Raw genomic sequence first — 22,380 nt, 5'->3', positions numbered from 1 at the left:
CAAGATATATAACTCTATAACGTACGATGGACAGTCGATGGGTAGACGAGTGTCCAGTCAGAAGGCGCATATGTGCGTGATATGACAGAAATCGGAGAAGCGAATTTGACGGCAAGATATCCAATTAGTCTTGCGATTCGACAAATTGTAGGTTACGCGGAGAACAAGCTGGCATCTGCCTTTGTGGGCCGAACGAAAGCTTCGAAATTGAAAGTCATTTCCCGGACGATCATCCGCTCGTTAAGCGGACACGCGAAAATCGTCGACAATTTTGCTTCAGTTTTGTGCGCTCTTTTAAAGACTGCCGTGTAATCCTTTCGAATTCTATTGGATTGATTTCGAATCTTCGAACGGTGATCACGTCAAACTATCAAATGCGTTGAAATAAATGCACTTGTTTAAAGTTGCAATATACATTAGAATATACTTTCCTAAATAACTTTCTCTATTGCGATTTGACTTTGGTGTCTAAAAATGCTTTTATACGATAAGACATTATTTCCTTTTTATAAATGTAATTATGCGAAATTTAATTGGACTTTAAATCTGAATTTGTTTTTTATGTTAAAATAATTTCATTTTTTAAACATAAAATAATATACAACGTTTTGTTTGTAATATTTTTATAAGATAATTTTCACAACAGACAAGATTACAGATAATTTTTTATTATTAAATAAAAACTATCCGTAAGATGATGGAAATATAATATATATATATATATATATATATATAGTATGATGTAAATGTAATTGAACATGTATAAATTTTTATAATGTAATTTTGTAATTATTAATATAATTAGTCTACCTTTGTTTCAATTTAATGTAGAAAGCTTTATTGTCTTTCAAATATGTTATTAAAATATATAACAATGTGGTAAAATTTTTGTATAATTAAAAATATCAAATAAGAGCTCTCCAGCTCTAAGAGTTAATATCATTCTTTTTGTAAAATTCCATTTCGATATTGGAGGGGTTATTAATTTAAATAGTATTCATCAAACAATGTAATAATCGAGAAACATTTGTGTAATATTGTATCGTATATTTTAAATTTTATTTGAATACTGAAATTATTTTTTACAAATGTCAGATATTCTGTAATATTTTTAAATAAAAAAATAATCAAAAACTATTAATCATATAAAACAATGAAACTTTTAAATATTTAGGAAAATATGTGCTGTTTTTCGACACAAAGTTAAGCACAGGCATTTTTATAATTAAAATATTGAATAATCTTTTACTTGTAAAAAATACTGCAGTCTAAAACGGAATGATAAAAGGTACAGTTTCTGTCAGAGACTCACCTATGACGACGTTTTTTCTTCTTTTTCTTACTGAAACCTGAAAGTCCGTCTACCGTGAAATCCTTCCCTGATTCGATGTTGTGCCCAACACCTGCAATAATAGAGGAACAAGTATGAACATTTATGATTATCATATAATATTAAGAGAATAAAACTTTAATTAAAAATATATCTTCATAAGCGTTTATTATAATTTATTATTATTTTATTATTATTGTTATTATATTGTTATTATATTGTTATGTGTATCGTAGTTTTATTCTTTAGCGAAAGACAATAATAAAAACATAATTATAAAGCAAAGCGCGTGCTGAATTAACGGAATTAACGTTTTGTGCGCTACAAAAATCAGAGATGTATCGAGATTAATATTTTATTGAGTTCGTAGCTCATTATTTGATAGCATTATCTGTAATTGATGATTATACAGCTCTGTATGTTGAAGCTGCGCATGCATCACGTATCAAATTACCTATTATACCAGACTTGGCAATGATTCGGACCCTGGTTACCAATCTGGTATGTGTCTAAAAAGCGAGTTTTGCATTTCTGGCTTTCTCATCGATTCATTCTTTTCTTCTTTATATTAGTTTTATGATAAAAATATCAAATAAACTAAACTAATATTTGATTTCTAAGTAAAGATTTATATGTTTATCATTATTATTATTGCTTTCTTGCATAAGACAACTATAAATTTACAAATTTCTATCGAGATCGTTCTTTCAGAAAACATTTTTTAATAATACAACATATTTCAAATATCTTTTATGATACTTCATGTTTATCTAATTATTATATCTTTTTAATTTTTTTATGTACAATAAGATAATATCATAAAAATATGTTTTACACATAGTGAAACATGATGCTACAAAATCGTTGTGATATCTATATATAAAAGTATTTACGTATAAATATATTATAAATTATTATTCTTTGTTCATACATTAAAAAATAATTTAAAAATAAAATTGATAAAAATTTTTAAAAATTTAATTTGCAATTAATTAATAAATTATATTAACCGATTTCTCAATTATTTGCTATGCACACATTTTTATTTAAAAAAAGTCATAAATTATAATTATAAAAGTCTACAGTTTAAAAAATTTCTCAGAAATAATTTTAATTACATAATGGCAATAATGACAATTTTTATTATAGCGTGGCAAGTCTATATGGCAAGTCTATAGGATAGGACAGGAGAAGAGAAGAAGAGAATATAGTCGAAATACCTACGAAGGCTTGTTCAAAAGCGCGGCTGCGAACAAAATCCGTTGGCCAAAAATAATTATCAATTGTAAGTTAATGTCGAATTAACGAGCGAAAAGCAACCCAGAGCGTTGCCTGTGCCCACAATGAAACTCTTCCCTAAGGGTAACTCTCGTTACTACTGTTCCCGTTGGTATTGCCGGTAGCTAATTAACTAGTAATTAAAAGCTTAATTCTAATTATGCGTATCCCTTAACTAATTGGAGTCTAAAATGTTCGCTGACATCACCACTAGCACGTAGAAGATTAGTCGACACTTTTTCTCGCTGAACATCACTGACATTCAATGATATTTTCATTACATATATTTTTCTAATACAGATATTTTTTAATTTACGAATAATCAAAAGTTACAAAAATCTGTCTTATACATATATTATAATATATATAATTATTGCAACAATCTGAATTTTTATTATAATAACGAATAATACAAATAAATTTGTATTTTCTGATATTCGTAAATTTTATTTCTTAATACTAGCAAATTTTATTACAAAATATCCTAATATAAAAATATAATATTAAATACTAATATTAAATACTAAAAGAGTATTATGATTTTTTTATTATTATTATAATATTATAAATTTTATAATTATTTTTTGTTTATTGTTTTATAAAAATCAAAAGTAATTCGCACATACAACTGAGTTTATTTGAATGCAGCAAAGAAAAGATGACGGTCAAGAAAAGAAAAACTAAATATTTCAAGCTTGAAGTACGACGACGTTTCTAGTTTGGACGATGCATTGTTTTCAGTTCTGTAAAGAAGCCTCTTTAAACTCTCGGTTTCACGTTGCCTTCTTGTTCTCTGTATTTAAGTACGCTCGTTTTCTTCAAGCAGTCAAATCAATCATTTTGTTTGTATCAGAAACATAACATCGTGCTAAAAGCATGATATAATTTTCACCTAAATTAAAAAATTTTTTGTGTTTCTCTCTTAAATAAATGCGAAAAAAAAATATGCATTCATGTCTGTCATTAATTTATTAAAATTCGATATGAAAAAAGTTCTATGAGAGATTAAAATTATCATGTATCATCATTTTAAATTATTTTCCTTATCGTGGCTTTCGACAACATCGAAAGTAATCGATATCGCGTATACGAGAAAATGTCTAAGTAGGTGTGTAACGTCGCCTAAGTAGGAGTACGCAACCGAATCGATTAATCAAATCCAGTTAGCTATACGCGTTACGCGAATAGCTACGCGTGTACATCGATGTGTGCGTTAACACGCGAAGCGTTAGTCAGATCATCTAATTTGCTCTGGACCTAATCCCGTAATACCCTCAACATATCGCAACTTCCCTTCAGAATTTCTTCCCTAAAGGGTATACGCTCTCGAAAAATAATTACTCGTTCATTGCTGGAAAGAAGTATCGGACATTGAAATTCTTATCGTATTTCTTCGGTTAGTTAGAGAGATATCAGAATATATCGCTAATTTATTTATCGTACATTTCTTAGTCATATTATATTTCGTGATTGATATAAAATAACAGAAGACAATGCTAATTTTATGCTTATTAATAAATATATTCGTTATTATAATATTAAACGTTATTATAATTTATAACAGTAAACTAAACTTTTGTCTGTAACAATTAATATTTACACATTTGTGATGCTTCTCATTAGAATGAATTCGATGTAATGTAAAAAAGTACGAAGAATAAACATAAAATAGTATTTCTAAAAGTAGCATTCATACTAAGTTTATATGTATAAATAGCCATACATAAACATTTTTATCAATTTCGATTGTCTTAATCTTTTTAATGGTCTTTCAAATAATTTGTTTCATCATTCTAAAATGAAGACAATATCTCTCTATTTCAAATCACCAATATCTGCTAGATAATTTGAATAAAATGCTCGCGCGTAATGTTTCCAAAGTATAGGTCCATGCATCTATGCGGTATATTAGAGTATTAGGTACTAAATCCGTTAAAAGTCGACAATCTAAAGGATGTCTTGTCTCGCATGTTAAAAGAGAAGTAGCTTCCTCGTTGAGTATATTCATGCTAGACGCGCTTTACGCGCTCGGGAAAATCCCGAGGTGTACGTGAGCACGATGATCAGAGCGAAACGGGGGGAGAATGTGCGTGTACGCGCGGGGAGATCCGCGGAGAGGGTTGCCACCGGTGGTGTGATGTGGTGGGTTACGCTCGTCCGCGCCTGATAGTGTGCGTCAGCGCCGGCTGCGGGATGGTTGCTATCGGGGGTGTACATGTGTTCGTAGCAGGCCGGTTACCAGGCAACCGACAATAAGGAACGTGGATGGCCAATGGCGGCCCTCAAAATACCCCCTTCGCCTAACGCAGCTTGTTTCTCGTGCTAAAGAGCGAGACAGAGACAGGCTTTCGCTTTAGTAGCTGTTAAGGCCTTAAGTCTCGTATCGGACCGCTCATTCCAAAATCTGGTTTCAGAGTTCTGGCTTCTCGGCCTTCCGGATAATTGATATTCTAATCCAATGCTAATGCGTGCTAATGATTATATTTCTTAAAAGCGAATCAGTTGGAGAAGAATATATGTATTATTATATATGTATTTTTTAACACTTGAATAACTAACGATATTTTAGAAAAAGTGCTTAACGTAGCGGTTAGCGAGATTTAGATTAATTTTAAAACAAAATATTTTTAAGAAAAATCTGCTCAGCAAATCTTATTTTTAAGTCTAATTTTATTGCGATCAAAAACATTTTCTATTTTTTATATTTTATGTTCTAAGTAATACATATGCAAAATGATATTATTTTATTCTTATCTCTAAGATAATTTCATTTTATATAGCTAAGTGATAAATGTAAAAAGACAGTACACGCAAAGATATAAGAAATGAGAATAGAAAAGAATTAAGAGTATGAAGGTGTTAAAAAATATTAAAAATAAGGATATTTGAATCTTAATGAAGAAATATTAAACATATTGAAAGTTGAACACATACGATTGTTATCATAACTAATTACCTAATTTTGCATTTTACGAAATAATGATAAATTCTCTTTAGTGGAAATGTATCAAAAAGCAAGAATAAAGAAAATTAAAAATGTCCCGGTGCTAAAATAGAAAATATTAAAGATGAGATAACATACGATTGTTATCATGACTATATCTAATTTTGCATTTTACGAAATAATGATAAATTTTCTTTAGTAGAAATATACCAAAGTTTCTGTCTATATATTCGTATTGATTTTATTCAAAAATAAACTAGTAACCCTAGACAATCGTTTTAAATTTTAGATTGTTCCACTCTTTCCTGCTTTGAAATAACTTTAGTCTTTTGATCGATCTGCAAGTACTGTTGCACGTCCACTACTGGTTTTAAATAATGGAATTGCAGTTTTGTATGACCTACGTATCACGTTTTTGTCTGTTCCTAACAGTAGTTTGAGAGATCGGGCATTTTGTTTCGTGTGAACAAAAATTGACATTCCAGAGAGAGAGAGAGAGAGAGAGAGAGAGAGAGAGAGAGAGAGAGAGAGAGAGTGGAAAAAAAGAGAACGAGTTTACATTCAACAAATGGAAACGCGTGAAGTGTTACAAGCGAGAAAGGGCGGCACGTCGTCGTGTCGTTACATAGTGAGCCGTGTGTATGATGGTCCCATGGGGGTGGTAGGAGGACCAAGGTACCGTATAGCACACCCTTGGGACGTCTTCTACTATCACTTATCCGCATTAAACCAGGGTACTAATCCCAAAATTTAATTTGGAAATCTTTTCAGGCCCACTCGTCACACCGCTCGCGATGTATACGCGCGGCAAAGATATTTTAGACTGTGAATTACCCGTTCTTTTGTATGTGGTAATTGAAAATTCGTTTCCATCCTCTACTTTTCCTCTCCTCACTGCCTTGATGACATGAAGAGGAGATAAATAGCCTTTTGTCAATTCACATAAAAATTGCCTCGTCGTAAAGTGAAATTACTCCCAAACATATATTCGCATTGTCTTCTGTTATTTTATATCAATCACGAAATATAATATGACTAAGAAATGTACGATAAATAAATTAGCGATTTAATTAACAAATCTGTAAATATGTTTTATGTGAATTTTTAAAATTTTATTTTAAAAGCAAATTATATTAACATTATGATAGTTTTTCTTATAAAGAATAATATTTACAATAATTATTAAAAATAACTATTTCTTATAATATCTTAAAATACAGTGGCATACAAATATGAAATAAACATTTAAATATAGAGAAGCACTATTAGCATATAAATTAATTTTATATATAAATATTAATTACATTTATGTATATATACAAATTTAATTAAAAGGAATACAGATTTATACAGAAAAAAAAAATAGAGGAGATAAAATTCATATAAACTTTTCTATGGTTTATGCAGGAAAAATTATTTATTAAATAAATTTTAAGAGTTATTAATTGTATGTACTATTTGTACTATGTACAATAAATTGCGTTACTTTGACAACTCCTCTCCAAAATCGCATTACTGACTTTAGTTATGTCTTACTTAACCTTTTATTTCTTTTTATATAAAAAAAGTTATTGCAAATCTATTTTAATTTTTATAGTTTTAGAACATGTAAATTCTTTACACATATATATATATATATATGTGTGTGTGTATGTATGTATGATATATATATATATATATTCTTTATACATACACGCGCGCGCGCGTGTAAAGAATTTACATGTTCTAAAACTGTAAAAATTAAAATAGATTTGCAATAACTTTTATATATATATATATATATCTTTTATATTTTCTATATTTATTTTAATACATTTAATATTATAAAATATTTTTATAATATTAAATCTATTAAAATATAAAAAAATGTGTGTGTGTGTGTGTGTGTGTGTGTGTGTGCGTGCGTGCGTGCGTGCGTGCGTGCGTGCGTGCGTGCGTGCGTGCGTGCGTGCGTGCGTGCGTGCGTGCGTGCGTGCGTGCGTGTGTGTGTGTGTGTGTGTGTGTGTGTGTGTGTGTGTGTGTGTGTGTGTGTGTGTGTGTGTGTGTGTGTGAAGAAGAGACAAGAGAAGAAATGCCTAAGGACAATAAGAACAATATAATGTCTTTAAGATATATCATATTTGCTGCAAATATAATAAATATTTGAATAAGTAATTTTATAAAAATCAAAAATTGTTAATTAAAATTAATGATTGATTAATAATTACCATGTAGACTGACACTGTGCACATTAAAAATGTCAAGGCGCCAATTGCCGTTTTTTAAAAATGCATCGAACTGGGAATTATTCATAGAATACATGAAACGTGTAACGCGGTCGTTTACATAGTCAGAAGGGCGAATGGAGCGTATTCGAGCGTAGTCCAAGTCTAGATACATCCCAAGGGATGTTTCGGTGGATTAGGGACCCTTCACCCTGCCAGTTTTGTTGCACCATGCTACAGTGCGTAAAACACTTGTAACACACCGACCAGTAGCTTTAGGGTAAACTACTAATGTTCCTGCGATGTTTTTGGAGTCGGATTAATTTAGTCGATTCGATCGTTGGGCTTTCTGAAGAGTCACACGCTGCGCAAAAGCCTGCGATTCTTTTTGCTTTTATTACTTCTGTACTAAGTACTCAATAAAGATAAATTTTATAAGGCGATAAATGATGTATATGCATATTCTATTGAAGCGAGTGGAAAATAAATTTATTGTATATATTTGTTATTCGTAAAATAATTTCCGTATCTAATGTATATGATTTTTATGTTTTTTGTACTATAGAAAATATAATTTAATTTTCAATTTCTAATCAATTACACATGAACTAATTTTTTAGTTATTTCTTACATTATATTGTTAATTAAAGTATATAGAATTGAATTTTTTTAATAAAACATTCAATATAATTATGACTGGACTAGCTAAAACAATAAATTTTTCAAATCATTGAATAATTCTCGAAATTTTTGTTTTTTCTTAATCATCAATATTTCTTGATCAATATTTTATCTTATTTTTTTTTTACCTGACATAAAACTCACACCTTGTATGTTTTTACATGTTTAATTCAATCTATTCTCATTCTCGCGATAATTATGTTCGAAATTCGAGAACTTTTAAGACTAGTGTGAATATTGTGATGTCCGTACATTCAAGTGCCAGGTAAGAACAAAGAGCAAAGTGTTGATTGCCCAAAAACACAGCATTTTTTACCGATGTCTTAGGCTTTGTCTCATGCCCGTGAATGCTATAGAAAGAAATGCAAAAACTTTTTAATTACCTATCTATGATATTGCGTTCTTTTCATGTTGTAATAAACAAAATAAAGTAATTATTTTGAGAATAAATTGCACATATAACAGCTCGTTAGTGTATTTTAATAAAAATTCTTAAAAATACATTTTTTAGCGAGATATATATATATATATATATATATATATATATATATATATATATAGCTAAAAGATGTTTTTTTAAGAATTTTATATATATATATATATATATATATATAAAGTTATAAAAGCTATACATATAACGGAAACCTGACATTAAAAAAAGTAAATAAGAATCAGTAAAAAATATTAAATATAATACAAAATGATTTTGGAGAATATTAGGTATATACACATATATTATATGTAATATTGTGTAAAAGCATTTTGTATTACATATAATAATAATATATGTCTATATATAATATTCTATGAATTTTCTATTTTATTTAATAACTTTTTGTAATAACTTTTTTGACATTAATATCAACTTTCTTTTAATTATTACACGCAAGAGAGAAGAAATAAATCTAATTGAAATATAAAAGAAATATGTTTATGTCGAACAAGATAATAAGAGAAAGAAAGTGTACACAACACAAATCCAATATATAACTTTAACAAAATATTCAAACACAGAAGACAAGGTTTTTAGCAGATCGTCTCCCAGAAAACGACGGGCGTCCGGACGCTGACGTCTTGGCAATTCCCGAAATAAATTCACTTCCAGCACGTGTGCAAGCGGTTCGTAGGGCACCCCTTATGTAATGTACAAACGGAGTAAGAGAAGGCGATGCCGAAAGAGAAAGATAGAGATAACGGAAAAGAGAATGAGAGATCAACGAATACCGACAAAAGAAAGAGAAAGAGTGAGGAGGAAGGAGGGATGGGGGAGAGAAAGTGAAAGAGCAAGAGAAACAGAAGAGCAACGGCTACCCCTTTCGACTGGGCAGTAGCGGCATAAGTCAGGAATTCCTGGCACGCAGTATATTGCGCGGGGATGGAGGCGCGGCGGTTATAAGCTATAGTCCCAGGCGTGGCATGGCATGCACAGCCATTTACTTCATTATGTCATTAAGCTTAATGGCCCTGGCCCTAACACGACTCTAGGCTATAGCCACTTCTACAGTCCGTCCCCATTAATTCCTCTCACTCTCCTCGTCTCCTTCTGTTGCTGCCACTGTCGTAGCCACCGCCTCCTTCTCTTCCTCCTCTTCCTCCTCCTCTTCCTCCTTTTCCTCCTCCTCCTCCTCCTCCTGCTCTTCCTCCTCTTCCTCCTCCTCCGCCTCCTCCTGTCCACCCACCGCGGTGCACTGTCGGAAGCCATCCTCACATTGGTCTCGCAATGAACATTGATTTTACATCAATGACCGAGGAAATTGTCGATGATTATCGTGGAAAATTTAGCATCCTGATAGTTAATCTCAATGATATTCGACGTATTTTTCGTGGATTGAAAAAAAAAGGCGAAAAAAATGAATCCCATCCAATTTATGGAATACTAAGCAATACTTTGACTACTCTAACAACATATGTAGATTCTAAAAATGTTCGGAGAATCACTAAAATAAATTACGTATCTCTTTCCTTTATATCCGAGATGTTATATACACTATTTTATATGAACAATGTACCGAGTACATTTAATTTTTTTTTTTCTTTAATATTGAGATTGTATTCTTTGATTATATCGAATATAGATATATAGATATAAATATATAGATATATAGATATATGTGCTGAAGACATATTCTTTAAATGAAAAATAGAATAATAGAAATCTTAAACAGGCAAACATTTTCAGTACAATTTTTATATATAATATAATGTTTATCTCCAACATGTAAGTAATATATAAAATTTACTTTTACGTTAATCTTTAAAGTCAGAATCTACATGTTATAAATATATAATTTTGCAAAGGAATTAGATAACATATTAATTTTTTAGTTGTATGTAATATTTATTATGCTTATCCAGTTATACTCAATTTATGCATTTATATATATCGAGAACTAATGTTCTTTATGACAGATAATTCGTGTGTGACAATTCGTAACTGGATTTTTCAATCAATATTACGATTATTATTAATATTGAATTATAAAAGATTGCATTATATCATAGAAAACCTTGTACATTCTAATGATTCTAGTTCTTTTCATTTTTTTCTTTTCATTTTTACTTTTATTTTTGCTTATATATAAACACCCTTTCTATTTAAATAACATTTGTCATTTAATGTGTTGAGATAATGTATTCAGATAATTTATCCTAATTAAAACAGTTATGTGTGAATGATATGGAATATCACATGAATGGAATAATTATGATAAATAACAGAGCTTTTGCAAATAATGTCATTAAACGTCGAAAACCGAGTGAACAGTGAATATACAAATTGAGACATTTCATGATTCAATGAATTCATAATTATTCGGATAGTGCACGCTTGTATTTATTGTATCATTAATATTATTACTTGCCAAAGTGCTAGAATTAACCATCTCATTAGTAGAAGAAATTTTATTTGTAAAATAATGCTGTAAAATAACCATAAATAAATCAAAAATTTGATTTAAGAAACATAACTAATACAATATAAAATATATAATGTATCCTTACTAAAAACGACAATTTTGATCGTTTAATATTCAGTACTGTTTATAATCGGTTAATATATATCTTCTTCAAGTAATAAAACGTGTATACTTAAAAGCTAAAAGCCAATTATCTGTTATTTGACTTAACTAAACAGTCTTGTGCCAGACGTTACGAGACACTCCGAAAGTAGTCTATCCCAAGAACTGCAATACAGCGTTCTAAAGACATATGTAACGTTTCAGGAAAGTGTTGACTACCGGCTGTTTTCGATGTAACTTTATATTTCTGAACTTGCGCTACATATTTTGTTTCTTGGCGCCAGACAAAGTTACGCTTGCATATGTTGATCTAAACATAGCCGGTAAATCGTCGAATACAGATTGAAATAATAGAGAAGGTGATATTACTGAAATTTATTTTGTTGTTTAACATTCTATCTTATTCAACATCAGCAATTGTATATATGCAATGATATACATTAATCTGTGTGTATGTACATGTATAGAAAATTGTATAGATTATATAATATAATCATAGAAGAACATAATAATATAATATAATATAATATAAATAAAAGCACAGAGATGCAAAAATCTCTTAAATAAAATTAACAAAAAATTTATTTTAGGAAAAAACTATCACAAGCAGAATATCATAAAAATAATTTATTAAAATAATATAGATTTTTAAAAAATTATACGTGTTTTATAAATATAAAAAATAAAAATTAATTTAATATTAATGAGGTGATTCTCGGTGATTTAGATATGATGTAGTAAATAGGCAAATGAGAATCAGCACTGTTTACAGTGCGCAATTGACATTCTTTATTACAACTTAAAAATATGTAACGCTTCGACTTTAGTTTGAGTCATCCGCAATGTAAAAGATAAAGATAAGATACCGTGCTCATTCGATGTGCGAAAATCCGATGTGCGAAATCCGAAATTAATTTAAGTTTGTATATTATCGTTTAACATATTTTTGTCATGACACTTTATTTGAAGAATGCGGAAATTATAAAAAAGTAAATAGTAAAATAAAAATAAATAGTAAAATACATTATTGATATATGAACACTACAAAAGAAATTTAACGATCAGACTAAAATTCAACATCTTATTAACTCTCTTCTAGGTCCAGTTAGCGAGAAGAGTCTAATTGTCTTTACAATAAACAGAAAGAAAGAGACGTGATCTTTGAAATCTTTTTTCTATAAATTCTATAAAATATTCTATAAAATATTGGAAAATACATCTCTCAGAAGATTTGTTGAAATTAATGCCATTAAACATCACTGTAAATTTTCTTCAAAAATTAACAGAAGAAAATGCAATATCAACAATCAAATTGATAATAATTTGTATCAATTTTGACATTATCGAAATCAAAAATGTTTGAAGCAATTATAATTAACAAACTGCTCAAAAGTGATTGTATATGTTAGTTAGTATGATAAAAAAAACTTTGTATTAATTACACAACACACAATTTGAGTAAAATTGAACACACACACACATACACACACACACACACACACACACACACACACACACACAAATAGAATACAACATACAAACATACATTTTACTATATTTATAAAAGAGTAATGATAATAAAATTAAAAAATAATCAGCAACTTAAATGTTTATGAAAAACAAACGCAAATAATAAAGAACATGAAAGCTGTAAAATGCCGGATCTCATCACAATTGTAATATAAATAACCGCACATTGTATGAGATCTGGCATTTTACAAAAAAATAATGCTATTTAATTTTCGCTATTATTATCGTGTATAAAATAACATTATCAAAAACTTGGACAGCATAAATTTTTCGAAAACGACAAGTCTCGATAAGATTTGTATCGCAGTTTTGTTCATCCTCTGATTTTTCGTTCCATCCTCTTTCGCTCAATAGAACGCGCTCATCGTGGAAAATCGCGCCTGTGAAAAGGTGTGAATCTCCGGCTCTCAAAAAAGCGCGACAATGCCCATGGTGCCGGACGCACAATGAACCCTAAACCCACAATGTAGTCACTGTATCCGCATAGAGGACAAGCAGGGGTGGAAAAGGGCCCTCTCTTCCCACTACCCTCACCCGTCTACCTTTCTTCGCAATTCCACCTCGAGGAGTCGAGGATGGTCCGGACGTGCTCTTGACGATGCATTTTCAGGCGCGCAATATTTATACGAGTCGTGTATCGCTTTAAAGCGACAACCCATACAGTGTAACCCAAAACCCCCACGTAAAAAATTTACCCGACACATCACATGCAACCACCGCCATCGTTCGTACATGTCAAAATATTTTCTGAAGCAAGAACTTGCCTCTTTGCACCTCCTTTCTTACATTTTTTCATCCTCTTTCCTTCACCCTTTAAATGAATAAAAATTATCATATAAGTAATAATGTACAAAAAGCATTTTTGTAAATATTTATGTATAAATAAAAATTGAAAGTAAGTACATTTTATACATATCTAATTTTTATTCTGATTCAATTTCAAAGTATAACGATGTATGTTTTAAATATATTTAAATAAATTTAAATTAACGGAGAAAAAATATTTTTAAATAATATTATAAAATATAAATATATAACGTTTTTTAAATTATTGCACTTGTATATATACATATATTAAGTGATAAAGGAAAATAATTTTCAAATTATAAAGTACGTCTATATAATCAAATTAATTTATAATATATAATCATAATATAAAATGTTTATAAAAGTTAAAAGGAGTGTATAAAGTTTGTATGTATCTCATATAATAATGTATAAAACATACATGTAAAACGCGTGACTTCGCATATGAGTAGTAGTGAACATGCGTACGTTGTCTATTGTGTGACGGGCGTGGGACAGGACATGGCGTCCTGCTATTCGAGTTGCCTTTTGTCACAACCAGCTGAGCCAAAATGGCCTCCAGGTGATGACGTCATAATTTCACATACCCTATGCAATACGTGTATAGATTTTGCCTACAACGAATCACGAAAAATATTGAAGGATGTGACCGGCAAGGGAACGCTAGAAGTTCTTAAATTTCTCATTTTAATATTTGAACATAGATCTTCTAAATCATCTGTCGCTAATTAATAAGAGCAAAAGAACAGTTTTATAAACTATTCTATTCAAGTGATTCGAAATGCATTGCTTCTCCTAGTAATAACAAAATAGAGAAATGTAATACACTATTTAGGTAAACAAAACTAAGTAAAAACAATTGCACGTTATCCAGCTTAATGTCACTTATCGTAAAAAAAAGACTTATCGCAAAAGAATTTCTTAAATGAATTTTCCATGTCCTATTTAGTATTTTACAAAAATGAATAAAATGTGTAATCACAAACAACTGCATCGTTTCATTTTAGTAACAATCTTCTACTTTGCTTACGCAAAGAGAGTTTCATATTTTATAGTATAATCACAGAGTAATATTTATCAATATTTAAAATAAATTTTAAACCTTAAGTTCAAAATTGAAATTACAACTCTCTACAATTTACAAAATTCGCAATTCAAATAAGATATCTTACTGATATTCAACAGCGTTATAAATCCATGTGTGACACGAAAGACTCCCAGCAATACTCCCGACGGCAGTGGCTGTTACTAATTAAGGGTAGTTTCTGTACGCATGTTAATTCTTAATTAATATCTTTGTTTCATCCTCTCCAACATAGACTCCCTCAGCGTATACTTCTGTCTTTTTTAGCTACATCTCTCTTCTTTTCTCTTCTATTCTTTCACTTTTCTTCCTTTTCTCATGCTCATTTCCGTCTCTAGTACGACACCCTCACCTCGTATCTTTTCCCTCAACAAACTTTACTGAATAAAAAAACGGTTGCAAGCGAGAGCACGTTGGTTTCAAATCGTTATCGCTGTTATAATCATCTGCAGGTGATTAAGAAAAAAAAGGGTAGAAACAAAAAAGATGATCCACTTATAGCAGGAAGACGAATTCGAAAGATTTCACTTCTATAGAGTCCCCTTTTCAAGTTTAACCCGCTCACTGCTTAACCAAAAATCGCTTTTCACTACATTTGACTCCATAAGATCCATCTTCATAAAAATGATGAAGATAAAATATTAACTTATTTCTTAATTATTATTTTTATCTCTGCTTTGCTTTTAATATCAACTTTTAGAATATATTATCATCTAGAATATATTATTATCATATCATTGACTAGATAAATATTTTTTCTGATTTATTTATCGCTAAATATTTCCTCTTTCTCTGCTTAAAATTCTTTTTTTTAAAATTGTTTTTTAAATTCTTTTTATAGTTATTTATATTTTAGTCGGTACTATAATATTATTAATTTGCAAAAAATATTCATACATATGAATCCATCTTAGAAAAATAATTCAGGTGGTTTTATAAATGTGCTTTGAAAGATAAAAGAAGGCTCATTTCTCGGATAGACGATTGAATCAGCCTCATATCGCGCGAGGCGACATAGATCTAGAAAGGCATCGGCGCAAATATGCACAGCGTATAGACCTTTGGAGCAGAAACCGTTTTACGACAAAAATGTTGGCAAGGTTCTCGTATTCAAGCGACGCTAGTAATCAGGCACGAGCTCCTTTACGGTTGAACGCACTTAATTTTTCATAGAAGAAAAATACGAGCCACATCCCTGCTTCGCTCTCTATATCTTATGCCGACTCCCAACTTCGATTTTCGCCGTCCCTTCCTGGCTTCGCTGCTATCCGCGCTTCCGCCTCCTTTTTGTCCCGCTACCCCCGGCTCTCAGGCTTCTAGTCGTGCCGAGACGCACACAATTTCAAAATCGTTTATAGAAACCGGGGTTTTATTCTCTCCTCATCGTCCGTCTCGCGAGTTACCGTCGTAATTCCCTGTTCCGTCGCTTGTCCTCCCCTCTCCGGCTGTCTTATGCGTTTCTTTTCACGAAGGAAATTTCTAGCGGACGATGAAATCGATACGAGAGGAAACGAGATGATTGGATTGGAGTACGGCAATGCTTCTGGCACTCCTATAAACGCTCCGTAGCGTGCAGCCCCTTTCGACAGGGCAATAGTTGGCCTGTCTGAAAGTAAAGACTCGTTGCAATGACGTATTTCCACAATAAACATTAACGATGCATCGTATCATATCGGCGCACACACACACACACACACACACGCGCGCGCGCGCGCGCGCGCGCGCACACATATACGTGTGTATTATATTACTTAAATTGATATTTCAAATCTTAATTTTTTGTCCTGAATTCCTTGAAATAACGCTTTTACAAATGTGAAATTTAATGTATTAAAATAAAAAAAATAGTATTCACCATATGTCAATTATTTGCAAATCGCATAAACAATAAATATCAATAATAGTATTAATATTCATTTGTGCGGAGGTATCATAAAACACACACACACACACACACACACACACACACACACACACACACACACACACACACACACACATACACACATGACAATGTTTTTAAAAAATTTCAATTATATTGTCAACTATAAACGATTTTTGAAATCTAATGTTTCGGACGAAGTAATCTTCACACTTCGTCGCGAACGCATGATATTTTCTTTTACGAGTCCCAAATATATGTCAGAAACGTAGAAGCTACCCACGACAAAACGGCGGATAACCGGTAACGAGAAACTTTCCGTCGGAATTGGTTGTTTTAACAACTGTGTAGCACTTTGAGATGCGTTTTATATAAGGCAGACAGAGATGGAAAAAAAAGAAAGAAAAGAAGAGGAGAGAAGCAGGCGTAGTGTGAAGAAGCTCCCAAATAGTGGATGGGCGAGAAAATACGCTGTTCTCGCGGAAACGCGTTTCTGAGGTACGAGAGCTACGAGCGTAATAGTCCAATTTGCCGGCAAAGAAAAATACCGCGGAGAATCCTGCAAGTAAAAGAAGATTTGCCGTTGCCGCTTTGGGCGGTGGTGGCGGTACTGTTCGGAAAAGACTGCTGGAAAATTGAAGATGTGCGGAAACACGATGTGGAATAATGTGAAAATGAAATCTAAACGTCCAGCTTTCGTCGATTTTCCGCACAACGAATTTTTGCAAATTTCCTTCAGCACTAATCAAACAACAGTCACGTCCAAATGTGTACGGATTATAAAATGTCATAAAATACAAAATACTTTCATGTCTTAAATAAAAGTATTAGACACAAAATTGCAATTAAAATAAAATTAGAATCTTGTGACTTCAAGAAATAAATATCATTGCGTTACGTTATATAAGTGACATTCGTAATTTGAAAAGAATTATATAAACTCAGATGCAGCTAATATTTAATAAGATACTTAATAATAATTTTGTAACACCCAGCCTTGCACGGAGATATATTTTACGTCAAAATATTTTGAGAAACTAGTGATACTAAATATACCTCAGCACTACGTTAATCGGTAACAAGATACTTTTTTTATACTAGAAATTCGAGTACATTTGACACGCCTGTTGTCAAATCTTAAATCGGCTTCTTAAGGGCGTCTATTGAAATATTATTATCCTATGAAGCTTATATTTTCTATAACTAGCTTATATTTTCTATAAAACTAAATAATTATTGACTGTTTATTTTATCTAAATTAAAAATAAAATCTTTTTTAGGAATTAAAAATTCCATCAATAATCCGTTTTAGATCATTTTCAATAAATATATCACCGTTCGTTATTTAATATTTTGATGATTAAAGTCAAATTATTACACATAAATATTTGCACATGCACGCACGCCCGCATACACATAAATATTTAAATCAAATATTAAAACTATATATTTTATTTCTAAATAATGCTGATGCTTAAATTGAAGAAAATTATTTTTAATCTTTTTCATAATTTTCAATAATTATAATTACTAAATATTTCCTTCTTTTCTCTTTTAAATATACGCGCGCGCGCGCGCGCGCACGCATATACACTAATATTATTTTTATAAATTGTTACTTTTCACTAACTTAAGAATTCTTATAAACAAATATTCTAGATTAATCCATACATCTAATTCATTAATATTAATAAAAATAATAGGAATTTCAAAAAATAAACGTTATACATGGCAAATTCTAAAAAATTGCTATTGATAATTAATTATTCGAATGTACAATGTAACAATAGATATTGTTTGTATAGTAGTGCAAAAGTTCTTCCCCATTAGATAAGCAAAGCTCATCCTCGGTAATCATTTTCAACTTGTCGTCTCCTGTTTTGAACGACATCGCTTTGCGGGCCAAGCGGGCCGCGCTTAATGGCTCGGAAAAATCGAAATCATCGCGCACATGAATACGTAATCAATTTTTTTCCGTCTTTCAATGTGCACCAATGATGTCATCATATGGCGATAATGGATATAGCATCTGTAGAACTCATAGCTGAAGAAATGAAAGTGACAATTGCCAATATTATTTATTATTAATATTTCGATTGTATTTCCGCCTTGTAATTTGTATTTGTATTACTCACTATTATTTAAACATGATTAAGTAACAAATTTAAAATTTCTTGCAATCTATGAAATAATGTTTAACGAAGTAAACCTTAATTTTTAGTTTTTATTGTGTTATTTTTGGAAGCTATATATGTAAAATATAATCATCTATTGTCCACTTAATCAACGAGACAAATTTATTATTCATGTGTACGTACGTATATTTCATATTCGTAAACAATAAACATAACACAAAAATATTACAGAATGAATAGAACAAAAGTATCACATACACATATCATACAAATATAATCAATTTTTCACTATGTGTATGTTCATTCTTGAAAAAAGCATCTCGATATGAATGCATTTCGACAATAGATTACCATTTCGAAAAAAGATTAATGCATTTCATTACAAACTTCATAAAAACGCTTACATTACTTTGAAATCTGTCTGCATATAAAAATGTTATGTTTACGTTGTGTCATTATGATTCTTTTTAATTATTATCCTGTCAAATTTTAAACAAATTACAATTTTCCACAGATGTATGTTTTCTCTTATAAAATCAAGTTTTTTAATCCTTATATTTTATTAGATTTTTAAAGTGAAAACATTAAATATTAAAAAGGATTTAAAATTATCCTTATTCGTTATTTTATTTTAATATGCATACTCTATCTCTTTCTCTTTCTTTCTTCCTCTTTCTCTTTCTTTAATAAATTAATGTCATAGCTAATTAAATAATTAAGAATTACGTTTTGATTTATATTATAATAATATTAATTAAAAATATTGTACTTTTATAAAAACTCACCTGGACTTGTATTGGAGAATGATCCTTTTGATTGCGAAAATCCTAAAACACAACAACGAAAATAGTATTAATAAAAATATCGATTAATAATTAATTAAGTAAAGTGTTAATAAATAATTAATTGTACGCAAGTTTAACTGATAAATAACCGGAAAATAAATTTATCTTAAATTTAAAGAAATAATAATAATTTAAATTTGCTTTTCTTTATGTATTTTTAAATAAACAAGTACATGCATACATGCGTATTATGCATTATTTTGATTAACAACTATGCGGAATTAATTTAATTATCATTTCAATATTGTGCCTATTAAAGTATTTTATATTTCAATGTTCTTGATCTTCTTTTAATCGATTAACATATGATAAACGAGAGCATTCTTACTTTGTTAACATATCTTCTCTATGAAATATGAATTTTTTTGCCTAATGTTGCGAAAATTAATGTTCTTAAATTTTTAAGGAATTAACGCATAGTATATTCTTCTATTTAAATGCTTACCGCTTAAATATTTATGTAAATGTTAATTACTCCTTGACTATCAATTAGTTTCCTAATTCTTTTGTATAATATTGACGTAGATTCTTTTTTTATATTTCAGAAAATATACGTCGCACATTCAGACGCTTCACACAACGAAACCACGTTCTGATAAAGTCATCTCACTGTGCACACCGTAGATACTGGGGTAGCGAAAAACAGGGGTTGGAAAAGATTTGCCTTCTAAGAAAGTTGGGGCTTGTTGGCGACTGCAAGATAGACTTCGCGTTTTACGAAGGGAAAGTCGGTGGCAATGATGGTAACGGAACTTCACCCTCAAACGACTTTAACGAGCTGGCATCTTAAAATAGGGATGCCAAGCTTGACCCGGGTTTGCACATTTGTTTGATAAATTAATCTAGAAAAGTACGATCCCGTCAACGAACGATTTAACAAGCCCAACTCACCGTTTATTTTGCAAAAGGTAGTATATTTCTTTAAGAAGAGTTGTACAGTATCCTGAGTATAACGATACTTATATAAAGATGATTGCCCTACGTTTATTAAATCACTCATCATTTATCTTGGATCACTGAATTGTATCTCGCGATAATGGACGCATGACATGTCTCAAATCATAATGATATTGTACAATAAATTTAATAGAATAATTGAGAGAAAGAGAGAGAGAGAGAAAAGAGAGACTTGTAATTTAGTGACATTTTCATTGATATTCATTGATTCAATTGATTGACAAGACATATCAAAACATTTCCATACCAGCATCGTTATAAAAAAAAAAAAAATTTTTTTAAATCAAGATATCATTAAATATTATTGTATATCTTTTATAGAATGCTATTAATTAGACCATTGTATGCAATACAAAGTATAATCGTAAGTACTGTTCTAAATATCTCCGGAGAAATTGAGTTGGCATTCGGTGCAAATAACATATATATCACGTGTAAAACTGTTCACTTGAAATCTCAATAGTGTTAGACTGATATGGCATTCTTCGGTTTTTCCTATCCATTTTTCTTTCACGAAATCGGCGGCTGCCGAATGTGGTGAAACTTAAACCTCAATCGTGCACACGGGTGGAAGGTTTCAGATTTTTTGAAAACCTTATAATGCGCATCGCCTCGTACGCCAGTTGATGCGGCAGAGGGGCGGGAGCGGGACGGACACACAGAGACCCCCATTGAGAAAAATCCGTTTCCTAGGCTCGTGTTACCCAGCGTATTTTGACAAGATCTTATTGTCGTCGCACGGCTAAGCCCTATTGACCCTATTATGGTCCTATTAGTATTATACTAGGATTTGCGGTTACTCCTTGAAAGGCGTTCTCCACGGGTCTCTTTTACGGTCGAAGGCGTGTACGCGGACGGCTGCGAGACGCGCCGATTCATTCAACACGTTGCTCGAACGTATCTTCTCGATAACTCGACATGCAATTTCCTCGAAAGGAATCGAATCCTCTCTGTTCTTCTTAAATTTGCGTTTGCCATATGCAGAAATTAATGGAAATTCGAGAATATTTAATAAATAACTGAATGTGAGAGAGAGAGAGAGAGAGAGAGAGAGCAAGAATAAGAGAAAGAAAAAGAATATATGCCTATTAAGAGGTAAAATCAATAAAGTCAACATGAAAAAACAAATTAATATAATGAGAATAATAGAAAAAGAAGAAGTGTGATCATGTAATGTAGGAGGAAGAATTATATTAAGGAAAAAACAAAAGAAGACAAAATAGGACAACTAGTTGCAGAATAAATAAGTATAAAAATGCTATGATATATACCGGAAAAATCGGTATATTAGAAAAAGAGAGAAGAAAAGAAATGGAAAAGAGAGAAATGAAATACATGAATAACGATGAGATGAACGAACGGGAGAAAGACGAATAAAGGGATCAACAAGGAAAGGATTTTACGGACAAGGAAGAAGAAGACTGTATGCCAAAGCTACGAGAGCAAAAAAGTAAAGTGATCAGGGGAGAAAAAAAAACGCAAAAGAAACGTGTTATGGCAAAAGGTGATGAGGGGAAGAGGGATAGTAACGACGCGTGTGTATTCGAGGCGTGATTTCATGTATACTCGCGAAGTACTCTTTAGCGAGGACAATCGAGGTGTTGGTCTGGAAATCGTCGTACCAATTTGCGCGACTTATTCGCTTGAAAGCTCAACAACGAAATATACATACATACGTATTTACAT

General features: G+C 31.0%; 1 protein-coding gene across 3 annotated transcripts in view; it reads right to left on the bottom strand.

The window, feature by feature from the left end:
* LOC105431125 (uncharacterized) overlaps nt 1-22,380 on the bottom strand; it is a 57,712-nt gene that overhangs the window by 24,571 nt on the left and 10,761 nt on the right. For 2 of the 3 annotated variants that reach the window (XM_089084932.1, XM_089084930.1), the window contains exons 2-3: nt 19,678-19,719; nt 1,314-1,403 (exon numbers count right to left, since the gene is read on the bottom strand). In XM_089084932.1, the coding sequence (XP_088941058.1) occupies nt 1,314-1,403; nt 19,678-19,719 (132 nt within the window). Of the gene's footprint in view, nt 1-1,312; nt 1,404-19,677; nt 19,720-22,380 lie in introns of all 3 variants that reach the window. The other variant, XM_089084931.1, reaches the window with a different exon arrangement.

The sequence above is a fragment of the Pogonomyrmex barbatus genome, unplaced genomic scaffold (genome assembly GCF_055798465.1).
Source record: "Pogonomyrmex barbatus isolate J1 unplaced genomic scaffold, ASM5579846v1 scaffold9, whole genome shotgun sequence".
Taxonomy (NCBI): domain Eukaryota; kingdom Metazoa; phylum Arthropoda; class Insecta; order Hymenoptera; family Formicidae; genus Pogonomyrmex; species Pogonomyrmex barbatus.
This window is presented reverse-complemented; position numbering and strand designations above follow the sequence as displayed.